Source organism: Aquarana catesbeiana, linkage group LG08 (genome assembly GCF_042186555.1).
Source record: "Aquarana catesbeiana isolate 2022-GZ linkage group LG08, ASM4218655v1, whole genome shotgun sequence".
Taxonomy (NCBI): domain Eukaryota; kingdom Metazoa; phylum Chordata; class Amphibia; order Anura; family Ranidae; genus Aquarana; species Aquarana catesbeiana.
Genome location: NC_133331.1, coordinates 26114703 through 26127237, shown reverse-complemented (window position 1 = coordinate 26127237; position 12535 = coordinate 26114703). Strand labels below are relative to the sequence as shown.

General features: G+C 45.8%; 1 protein-coding gene across 1 annotated transcript in view; it reads right to left on the bottom strand.

Annotated features, from left to right (window-relative positions):
* Positions 1-12535, bottom strand: part of LOC141105646 (alpha-2-macroglobulin-like) — a 267675-nt gene that overhangs the window by 88715 nt on the left and 166425 nt on the right. Inside the window, exon 22 of the mRNA XM_073595621.1 lies at positions 2426-2486. Within this exon, the coding sequence (XP_073451722.1) occupies positions 2426-2486 (61 nt within the window). The remainder of the gene's footprint in view (positions 1-2425; positions 2487-12535) is intronic.

The following is a 12535-nucleotide window of genomic DNA, read 5'->3' as shown; positions in this document are numbered from 1 at the left end:
GAATGATCAGTGTCCATCTGCAGCCTTGCCCAATGTCCATCTGCAGCCTTGCCCAGTGTCCATCTTCAGCCTTGCCCAGTGTCCATCTGCAGCCTTCCCCATCATTGCAGCCTTGCCCAGTGTCCATCTGCAGCCTTGCCCAAGTGTCCATCTGCAGCCTTACCCAGTGTCCATCTGCAGCCTTGCCCAAAATTGCAGCATAATCTTTTAAATTATTGCGCCACCAAGATAGGCAGAGCCGGATGTCCTGTGTATTCAGCTCCTCTCATCTCGCAGTCTCGCCCAGTCCCACCCCTTGGCCTGGCTCCTATGATGGATACAGCAGGACGTAAAGGCTAGGAGGCGGGACTGGGCATGACTGCGAGCTGAGCCAAGCCTAACTGAGTACACAGTACACTCGGCTCTGTTTATTTTGACGGCGCTCGTTCCCTCCTTACCCTCCGAGACAGCGGTTCGGCGTATAACACGCACCCACAATTTTCCCCTGATTTTAAGGGTAAAAAAGTGCATGTTATACGCCGATTAATACGATATATATATATATATATATATACAGTAGGGCAAAAAGATATTTAGTCAGCCACCAATTGTGTTAAGTTCTCCCACTTAAAAAGATGAGAGAGGCCTGTAATTGTCATCATAAGTATACCTCAACTATGAGAGACAAAATGTGGAAACAAATCCAGACAATCACATTGTCCGAATTTTGAAATAATTTATTTGCAAATTATGGTGGAAAATAAGTATTTGGTCACCTACAAACAAGCAAGATCTCTGGCTCTCACAGACCTGTATCTTCTTCTTTAAGAGGCTCCTCTGTCCTCCACTAATTACCTGTATTAATGGCACCTGTTTGAACTTGTTATCAGAATAAAAGGCACCTGTCCACAACCTCAAACAGTCACACTCCAAACTCCACTATGGTGAAGACCAAAGAGCTGTCAAAGGACACCAGAAACAAAATTGTAGACCTGCGCCAGGCTGGGAAGACTGAATCTGCAATAGGCAAGCAGCTTGGTGTGAAGAAATCAACTGTGAGAGCAATAATTAGAAAAAGGAAGACATACAAGACCACTGATAATCTCCCTCGATCTGGGGCTCCGCACAAGATCTCACCCTGTGGGGTCAAAATGATCACAAGAACGGTGAGCAAAAATCCCAGAACCAAACGGGGGGGACCTAGTGAATGACCTGCAGAGAGCTGGGACCATCGTAACAAAGGCTACCATTAGTAACACACTACACCGCCAGGGACTCAGATCCTGCAGTGCCAGACGTGTCCCCCTGCTTAAGCCAGTACATGTCTGGGCCCGTCTGTGGTTTGCTAGAGAGCATTTGGATGATCTAGAAGAGGATTGGGAGAATGTCATATGGTCAGATGAAACCAAAGTAGAACTGTTTGGTAGAAACACAACTTGTCGTGTTTGGAGGAGAGAGAATGCTGAGTTGCAACCAAAGAACACCATACCTACTATAAAGCATGGGGTTGGCAACATCATGCTTTGGGGCTGTTTCTCTGCAAAGGGAACAGGACGACTGATCCGTGTACATGAAAGAATGAATGGGGCCATGTATCGTGAGATTTTGAGTGCAAACCTCCTCCCATCAGCAAGGGCATTGAAGATGAAACATGGCTGGGTCTTTCAGCATGACAATGATCCCAAACACACTGCCCGGGCAATGAAGGAGTGGCTTTGTAAGAAGCATTTCAAGGTCCTGGAGTGGCCTAGCCAGTCTCCAGATCTCAACCCCATAGAAAACCTTTGGAGGGAGTTGAAAGTATATGTTGCCCAGTGACAGCCCCAAAACATCACTGCTCTAGAGGAGATCTGCATGGAGGAATGGGCCAACATACCAGCAACAGTGTGTGACAACCTTGTGAAGACTTACAGAAACGTTTGACCTCTGTCATTGCCAACAAAGAATATAAAACAAAGTATTGAGATGAACTTTTGATATTGACCAAATAATTATTTTCCACCATAATTTGCAAATAAATTCTTTCAAAAATCAGACAATGTGATTGTCTGGATTTGTTTCCACATTTTGTCTCTCATAGTTGAGATATACCTATGATGACAATTACAGGCCTCTCTCATCTTTTTACGTGGGAGAACTTGCACAATTGGTGGCTGACTAAATACTTTTTTGTCCCACTGTATATATATATATTCTACTCTATTCCTTTAGTTTCTATTTTATTCTCTTTGGAAATTGGAAAGCTATTTGAATTCTAATTTGAAAACTATTCAAATTTTTTTAGTTATTTTGGATTTGTTTAAACTCGGTACTATTCTAATTCTAATTTTAATTCAGAACAAAATGAACCGCACATGTCTAGTTCACAGCTAGGTTAGTTTAGGAGGTTAAAATACAATAAGCCCAGGATACAATTGGTCTCTGTTTTCCATACTTGTCACCTCACCTTCTTCCTCCTTGATGCAGAGCAAAGAGCTGTGTGATTTCTCCACCAGGATTCCTCCAGGCTGTCAATAGAAATAAGACAGAGAGACCACAAGCTAAGAACACACGTTGATACCATAACCAGTGCACATGCTGCTGCTGAACAGAAAGTGTGTAAGTTCACCTTAAATTTCAATGTTATATTTTCTATTGTTGTTGGGGTTATTTTAAAGTATTTTGGAAGATAGGTGCAACATATGCCAATCTTTTAATCATAAATCAAAAATGAAACCCAACAAGCTATCCCTTACTTCTATGGTTCTTTTGTCCATCAGTCATTTGCAATGGATTCTGATTTCCTTGTATATCCAGGTTTACTGAAGAGTAGACCTGGATACACAAGGAAGGATCTCATTTTATGTAAACAGTTAGACAGAACTAGATAAGGGCATGTGGCCTTAGGAATAGTAATAGCCACCCACCCCACAATTCCTTTAACTGACATTAATAAGTGTAGTGTTTACCCCCTGAAGGGGCTGCTGAGAATGAACCCAGGTTGCCCAGTAGAGTACAGAGGCTCCCAGTCACATGCACAGATCCACAAACACTGACAATTCAGGCTCAGTCTAGGCGGGGATGTGTTTTTAGTATTTATTGCTGATTAACTTTACCAGGAGAAGGGGGTCACAGGATACTCCAAAATGAATAATGGAAAGACAAACTTCTCATTAATCTTTGAATAGTAGCCTTTTCTGGAGATAATAGGGAATGGGCAGGATATCAAGAATCCTATAGTAGCAGGTCCCAGTCCCATATAACAGCTTCTAGCACTTGCACAACTAATAGTCCACAGCAAGGTCTTTACTTGCAGTATTCCAGGAGCTGGCTGCCATCCAGCATCCACAGGCAAACCCTCGGTGAGGGAAATAGAAAGATTCTTTTCCAGACCAGGATTTCAGAACAGTGCTCTCCAGCAAATATAATCCTCTAGCAATCTTTTCCAGGTCCTCAGTCCAGCTTCTGCCAAGGCCTAGATTGCAATCTCTTGCCTCAGTAGCTCTCTCTTCCAGGGGAATCAGCCCCCCCAGACGCCTGGAACCCTACTTGGAGATGAAAGAACCCTCTGCTCAGGTCCTCCTGCACATTTATCACCTCACCAGCCACCTTGTGGATGCCCCCTTCGAGGGATTGGCTGGGGCACGATAAATATTCAACTGAGAATCTGAATCTCCCTGCCCTATGCTCTGGAAAAGTTTTTTAGAGGCAGGTAGAGGAATCAAACTCTCAGTTTAGGAAACCCTGAACAGACAAAACCAATAAGGCAAAAACAGAATGGCGCACGAGAGGGTACTGAAACAAACTGATAACACTAAAAGTCTATAAAGTCCAGGAAGTATATGTATGCGGCATTAGTGGCAGCTCACTTGAGAGAGAAGCAATCTCTGGAAGAATAATGGGAGAAAAACAAGGTGCGCCAAAAAATAAGTGCAGCAGAAGGCCAAGAAAAAAACAATATATCACTGATCCACTCACTACAGTGAAACTAAAAACTAAATTTAGCCTAGCAGCCCAACTAGAGGAGGGTGCTACATAAGGATTAATATAGGCACAGAACAGCCGCCCCTTTTGCATAGTTTATAGTGGCATGTTTTTTTTTCCAAGTAGACACCAAATGTTACATAAATCATCTGCCCTTACTCAAGATGGTCGTGACTATAAATGCTAGCGGAGAGTTTTTCAAAGTGATTTCTCAACAGAATAAATCATGGAGACATGGAGTATAGATGGGAGGGTTTGCTTTGAATATTAAAAATGAATTTGTTTCAACTTGTGGTGCTCAGTAGAGATGAGCTCAGACGTGTTTGGGTTTCTAGTCCCAATTCACTTGCCCGATCCCGCCAGAAAGCCAACACTGCACACTGCTAATCACAGGCAGTGAGACATTTCCTGGTCTGTGCAGCTGAGGACCGGGAAATGTTTCACTGCCTGTGATTAGCGGTGTACAGTATCGGCTTCCTGGCGGGATCAGACAGGTGGGTTGGGACTAGGATCCTGAACACACATGAGCCCATCTCTAGTGCTCAGGTACAGTTAGGTTCTGCTGTAAAAAGCTTGTGGCCACTATGCTGAAGCACAAACAGTTTTTCATGGAAAAGCTCAGGCTCTCTTGAGTTGGACATACTGGGGTTGATTTACTAAAGGCAAATAGACTGTGCACTTTGCAAAGTGCAATTGCCCTCTGCAAGTGCAGTTGCTCCAGGGCTTAGTAAATGAGGTAAAGCTTCACTTACAAAGAATACCCAATAACGTGCAAGGAAAAAAATAATGCTTTTTTGCTGGCACATGATCGGATGATAAAAGTCAGCAGAGCTTACTGGAGCAGCTGCTCTTAGAGAGTGCAACTACACTTTGCAAAGTGCACAGTCTATTTAACTTTAGTAGATCAACCCAACTGTATTGTAAAAAGGCAAAAGAACATCTCCTGTCTGCAGAAAAGGAGGGCTAACACTTATCTATATGCCCTCTGTGAACATCTCCCTCTCTGCTCTCTTCCACAGTGTTGCACTCTACCATCACTGCTCTCCTATGCAAACAATACCTCCAATTCTGTCACCATTATTGAAAGTTTCTTCAACACAGTTACATATTACATAGTAGGTGAGGTTAAAAAAAGACTCAAGTCCATCAAGTCCAACCTGTGTGTGTGATTATATGTCAGTATTACATTGTATATCCCTGTATGTTATGGTCATTCAGGTGCTTACCTAATAGATTTTTAAACTATCAATGCTCACTGCTGAGACCACGGCCTGTGGAAGGGAATTCCACATCCTTGCCGCTCTTACAGTAAAGAACCCTCTACGTAGTTTAAGGTTAAACCTCTTTTCTTCTAATTATAATGAGTGGCCACGAGTCTTGTTAACTTCCCTTCCACAAAAAAGTTTTATCCCTATTGTGGGGTCACCAGTACAGTATTTGTACATTGAAATCATATCCCCTCTCAAGCGTCTCTTCTCCAGAGAGAATAAGTTCAGTGCTCACAACCTTTCCTTAATATAACTAATATCCTCCAGACACTTTATTAGCTTTGTTGCCCTTCTTTGTACTTGCTCCATTTCCTGTACATCCTTCCTGAAGACTTGTACTCAGACCTGGACAGCATACTCCAGGTGCGGCCAGACCAAAGTCTTGTAGAGCGGGAGAATTATTATTATATCTCTGGAGTTAATCCCCTTTTTAATTCATGCCAATATTCTGTTTGCTTTGTTAGCAGCAGCTTGGCATTGCATGCCATTGCTGAGCCTATCATCTACTAGGACCCCCAGGTCCTTTTCCATCCTAGATTCCCCCAGAGGTTCTCCCCCCAGTGTATAGATTGCATTCATATTTTTGACACTCAAATGCATTATTTTCCATTTTTCTACATTAAACCTCATTTGCCACGTAGTTGCCCACCCCATTAGTTCGTTTAGATCTCTTTGCAAGGTTTCCACATTCTGCGGAGAAGTTATTTTTACATCCTCAGAGACTACAAAACACTTATCTCTCTCTTCTCTTTTCCCTCTCTACACTGCCCTTTGCTACCTCCTCTTTCCCTGCTCTCCTTAGCAATGTTACAGGAGTGGGAATCAAGCATGGCTGCTCCATCCCATACCTGTGCTCTCATTGGAGTCCACAACCTCTAGAGCAGCTTTCTTGATACTGTATGTGTGGCCACTAGGGATGAGCCGAACACCCCCCTGTTCGGTTCGCACCAGAACATGCGAACAGGAAAAAAGTTCGTTCGAACATGCGAACACCGTTAAAGTCTATGGGACACGAACATGAATAATCAAAAGTGCTAATTTTAAAGGCTTATATGCAAGTTATTGTCATAAAAAGTGTTTGGGGACCCGGGTCCTGCCCCAGGGGACATGGATCAATGCAAAAAAAAGTTTTAAAAACTGACGTTTTTTCAGGAGCAGTGATTTTAATAATGCTTAAAGTCAAACAATAAAAGTGTAATATCCCTTTAAATTTCGTAGCTGGGGGGTGTCTATAGTATGCCTGTAAAGGGGCGCATGTTTCCTGTGTTTAGAACAGTCTGACAGCAAAATGACATTTTGAAGGAAAAAACTCATTTAAAACTACCCGCGGCTATTGCATTGCCGACAATACACATAGAAGTTCATTGATAAAAACGGCATGGGAATTCCCCAAAGGGGAACCCCGAACCAAAATTAAAAAAAAAATATGACGTGGGAGTCCTCCTAAATTCCATACCAGGCCCTTCAGGTCTGGTATGGATATTAAGGGGAACCCCGGCCAAAATTAAAAAAAAAAATGACGTGGGGTTCCCCCTAAATTCCATACCAGACCCTTCAGGTCTGGTATGCATTTTAAGGGGAACCCCGAGCCAAAAAAAAAAAAAAAAAACGGCGTGGGGTCCCCCCAAAAATCCATACCAGACCCTTATCCGAGCACGCAACCTGGCAGGCCGCAGGAAAAGAGGGGGGGACGAGAGTGCGGCCCCCCCTCCCTCCTGAACCGTACCAGGCCACATGCCCTCAACATTGGGAGGGTGCTTTGGGGTAGCCCCCCAAAACACCTTGTCCCCATGTTGATGAGGACAAGGGCCTCATCCCCACAACCCTGGCCGGTGGTTGTGGGGGTCTGCGGGCGGGGGGCTTATCGGAATCTGGAAGCCCCCTTTAACAAGGTGACCCCCAGATCCCGGCCCCCCCCTGTGTGAAATGGTAAGGGGGTACATAAGTACCCCTACCATTTCACGAAAAAAGTGTCAAAAATGTTAAAAATGACAAGAGACAGTTTTTGACAATTCCTTTATTTAAATGCTTCTTCTTTCTTCTATCTTCCTTCATCTTCTGGTTCTTCTGGTTCTTCTGGCTCTTCTGGTTCTTCCTCCGGCGTTCTCGTCCAGCATCTCCTCCGCGGCGTCTTCTATCTTCTTCTCCTCGGGCCGCTCCGCACCCATGGCATAGGGGGGAGGCTCCCGCTCTTCTCTTCTTCTTTTCTTCTCTTCTGTTCTTCTTCATTTTCTTCTCCGGGCCGCTCCGCAATCCATGCTGGCATGGAGGGAGGCTCCCGCTGTGTGACGGCGCTCCTCGTCTGACAGTTCTTAAAATAACCGGGTGGGCGGGGCCACCCGGTGAACCCCGCCCCCCTCTGATGCACGGTGACTTGACGGGACTTCCCTGTGACGTCACGGGGAATGCCACAGGGAAGTCCCGTCAAGTCACCGTGCGTCAGAGGGGGGCGGGGTCACCGGGTGGCCCCGCCCCCCGTTATTTAAGAACTGTCAGACGAGGAGCGCCGTCACACAGCGGGAGCCTCCCTCCATGCCAGCATGGATTGAAGATGAAGGAAGATAGAAGAAAGAAGAAGAAGCATTTAAATAAAGGAATTGTCAAAAACTGTCTCTTGTCATTTTTAACATTTTTGACACTTTTTTCGTGAAATGGTAGGGGTACTTATGTACCCCCTTACCATTTCACACAGGGGGGGGGGCCGGGATCTGGGGGTCACCTTGTTAAAGGGGGCTTCCAGATTCCGATAAGCCCCCGCCCGCAGACCCCCACAACCACCGGCCAGGGTTGTGGGGATGAGGCCCTTGTCCTCATCAACATGGGGACAAGGTGTTTTGGGGGGCTACCCCAAAGCACCCTCCCAATGTTGAGGGCATGTGGCCTGGTACGGTTCAGGAGGGAGGGGGGGCCGCACTCTCGTCCCCCCCTCTTTTCCTGCGGCCTGCCAGGTTGCGTGCTCGGATAAGGGTCTGGTATGGATTTTTGGGGGGACCCCACGCCGTTTTTTTTTTTTTTTTTGGCGCGGGGTTCCCCTTAAAATCCATACCAGACCTGAAGGGTCTGGTATGGAATTTAGGGGGAACCCCACGTCATTTTTTTTTTTAAATTTTGGCCGGGGTTCCCCTTAATATCCATACCAGACCTGAAGGGCCTGGTATGGAATTTAGGGGGACTCCCACGTCATTTTTTTTTTTTAATTTTGGTTCGGGGTTCCCCTTTGGGGAATTCCCATGCCGTTTTTATCAATGAACTTCTATGTGTATTGTCGGCAATGCAATAGCCGCGGGTAGTTTTAAATGAGTTTTTTCCTTCAAAATGTCATTTTGCTGTCAGACTGTTCTAAACACAGGAAACATGCGCCCCTTTACAGACACACTATAGACACCCCCCAGGTACGAAATTTAAAGGGATATTACACTTTTATTGATTGACTTTAAGCATTATTAAAATCACTGCTCCTGAAAAAACGGCCGTTTTTAAAACTTTTTTTTGCATTGATCCATGTCGCCTGGGGCAGGACCCAGGTCCCCAAACACTTTTTATGACAATAACTTGCATATTAGCCTTTAAAATTAGCACTTTTGATTTCTCCCATAGACTTTTAAAGGGTGTTCCGCGGCATTCGAATTTGCCGCGAACACCCCAAATTGTTCGCTGTTCGGTGAACTTGCGAACAGCCAATGTTCGAGTCGAACATGAGTTCGACTCGAACTCGAAGCTCATCCCTAGTGGCCACTAGGAATGAGCAGAACACCCCCCCAATTCGGTTCGCACCAGAAACTGCAAACGGACCGAAAATTTGCACGAACGTTAGAACCCCATTGAAGTCTATGGGACTCGAACGTTCAAAATCAAAAGTGCTAATTTTAAAGGCTAATTTGCATGGTATTGTCCTAAAAAGGGTTTGGGGGCCCGGGTCCTGCCCAAGGGGACTTGTAAAAAAAACTTTTAAAACGGCCGTTTTTTCGGGAGCAGTGATTTTAATGATGCTTAACCTCTTCAGATCTGCGCTATTGTCAAATGACGGCAACAGCGCGGATCTACATTGCCGGGACGACGTCTATTGACGTCGTCCCATGCATGAGCGGCCTATGCGCCCCCTGCAGGGCGCGCTCGGTGATCAGCGAGTCTATGAGACTCGCCTGATCACATATCAGAGTAAGGGGTCGGTCCCGACCCCTTACCACATGATCAGCTGTCAGCCAATGACAGCTGATCATGTGATGTAAACAGAGCCGGTAATCGGCTATTTTTTCTCCTCGCGCTGACAGCGTGAGGAGGAAAAAAAACCCGATCACCGGTGGCCATGAGAGGGACATCAGTCCCGATCATGGCGATCATCTGCCCCCTGCCAGTGACACAGCAATAGGCAGCAGTGCTGCCTACCAGTGCCCACCAGCATCACCCATCAGTGCCCACAGTGCCATCCATCAGTGCCATCCATCAGTGCCCACAGTGCCACCCATCAGTGGCCACAGTGCCACCCATCAGTGCCACCCATCAGCACCCACAGTGCCACACATCAGCACCCACATAAGTGCAACAACAGTGCTGCACATCAGTGCCACCTATCAATGCCCATCAGTGTCACCTACCAGTGCCCATAAGTGCCCATCAGTGCCGCCCATCACTGCCCATAAGTGCCACCCATCAGTGCCCCCCATCAGTGCCGCCCATCAGTGCTCCCCATCAGTGGTACCTATCAGTGCCCATCAGTGCCACCTATTTGTGCCACCCATCCGTGCCACCCATCAGCGCCCATCAGTGGCCATCAGTGCCACCTTATCTGTGCCCATCAGTACCGCCTTATCTGTCCCCATCAGTGCTGCCTTAACTGTGCCTATCAGTGCCACCTTAACTGTGCCTATCAGTGCCGCCTTAACTGTGCCTATCCGTGCCCATCAGTGCAGCCTATCACTGCCCACCAGTGCCGCCTCATCAGCACATATCAATGAAGGAGAAAAATTACCTGTTTGCAAAATTTTATAACAAACTATGAAACATGATTTTTTTTTCCAAATTTTCCATCTGTTTTTGTTTGTTTAGCAAAAAATAAAAATCCCAGCTGTGAATAAATACCACCAAAAGAAAGCTCTATTTGTGGGAAAAAATGATAAAAACTTCATTTGGGTACAGTGTTGTATGACCGCGCAATTGTCATTCAAAGTGCGACAGCGCTGAAAGCTGAAAATTTGTCTGGGCAGGAGGGGGTTTAAGTACCCAGTAAGCAAGTGGTTAAAGTGAAAAAAAAAGTGAAATATTCCTTTAAATATCGTACCTGGGGGTGTCTATAGTATGCCTGTAAAGTGGCACGTGTTTCCCGTGCTTAGAACAGTCCCTGCACAAAATGACATTTTTAAAGGAATAAAAGTCATTTAGGGCCCTTTCACACTGGGGCGGGGGCAGCGTCGGCGGTAAAGCGCCGCTATTGTAAGCAGGGCTTTACCGTTGGTATTCGGCCGCTAGCGGGGCAGTTTTACCCCCCGCTAGCGACAGAGAAAGGGTTAAAAAGCCACGCTGTCCCATTTATTTCAATGGGCAGGAGCGGTGAAGGTGCGGTATACACTCCGCTCCTTTACCGCTCCAAAGATGCTGCTAGCAGGACTTTTTTTCCCGTCCTGCTAACGCATCGCTCCAGTGTGAAAGCCCTCGGGGCTTTCACATTGGAATCAAAGCAGCGGCACTTTCGGGTCGGTTTGCAGGCGTTATTATTAGCGCAATAGCACCTGCAAACTGCATCAGTGTGAAAAGACCCTTAAAACTGCTTGCGGCTTTAATGTAATGTCGGGTCCTGACAATATGGATGAAAATCAGTGAGACTAACGGCATGGGTACCCCCCCAGTCCATTACCAGGCCCTTTGGGTCTTGTATGGATATTAAGGGGAACCCCGCACCCAAATTAAAAAAAGGAAAGGCGTGGGTCCACCAGGCCCTATATACTCTGAAGAGCAGTATACAGGTGGTGCAAACAAGACAGGGACTGTAGGTTTGTTGTTAAGTAGAATCTGTTTGTAATTTTGAACTGGTACATTTTTAAAGTGTAGCTCCAGTCAAAAAATCTATTTTTAAGCTTTTTGGAAAACATAGGGAAGAGTTATCACCCTGTGACATTTGTTTTGCTGTCTGTGCTCCTCTTCAGAAGATTTCACCTCACTTTCTGTCACAATGACAAATGTTTTTAGAAAATTTGGGGTATTTAGTGAAGCAAGGATTGGTGATAAAGCATCAGTGGAAAAGAGAAACCTTTTTCCGATATTAACTCTTACAGGCCTATAAATACCCGACAAGCACTCACATGTTTGCCTTGGTTTCTTCATTGCCTCCTGACCTGCTAGCCACCTGATCCTGTGCCCTGAACCTGATCCTGTGCCCTGAACCTGATCCTGTACCCTGAACCTGATCCTGTCTCCTGGTCCAGATCCCTATCCTGTCCCACCTGTTACATTGCATCCCTGCCTGCAGTCTGACCCATCCATCCTCTCCCTGTCCTGTGTTCCATACCCCATCTGCTGATCTCCCTGTGTATGACCCTGGCCTTGCTTACGTTTATGTCTCTGGAACATCCCCTGTCCTTCTGCTGATCTGCTGTGTATGACCTTGGCCTGGCTATTGTTTATGATCCTGGTATTTCCCATTTATTGTACTTATCTGTCTGTTGTTATTTGTGGGTCTCTGTCTGCGGTTGGTTATTGCACTGTGTCATATTGGAGTTGGTTGTACTATATTACTCACTCACTTTAATAAATTATTATATTTTCACTTATATACGTTTGGGTGTCCTCTGTCGCAGATCACACGGTTCTGGTCACACCTGTTCATGACAGTTAAACAGGGGCAGAAAAATTGGGCCTTTGATGATGGTGGTGGTGCTGGTGCCACAACACTGTAAGTCCTCACAGTTACTCTTGGTGGGCACTGGAACGGGCCCTACTGTGAAATATTAGATCAAGAATTGTAATTACATGTCCCTATTGAACAGGGACAGAAAAATTGGGATTTAGGCGCTGGTGCTGGTGCCACAACACTGCAACCCCTCAGTGTTAAACAGGTGCTGAAAAATTGGGCCTTAGCCACTGGTGGCGGCGCCCAGAAACAAAAATATTCTTACAAGCTATCAGCATGATCATTGAGGAGGAAGGGGATAGTCACTCAGCATAACAGGATAGTCACTCAGCATCAGCATAGGCAGTCTTGAAGGTATCTGACATTTCAAAAAATGTATTCAGTTACATCAGCATCAGGTGCTTGGTATCTGGTGGTGATCCAAGGCTGATTCATTTTATGAAGGTCAGTCGATCGACCGAGTCGGTGGACAGGTGCACCC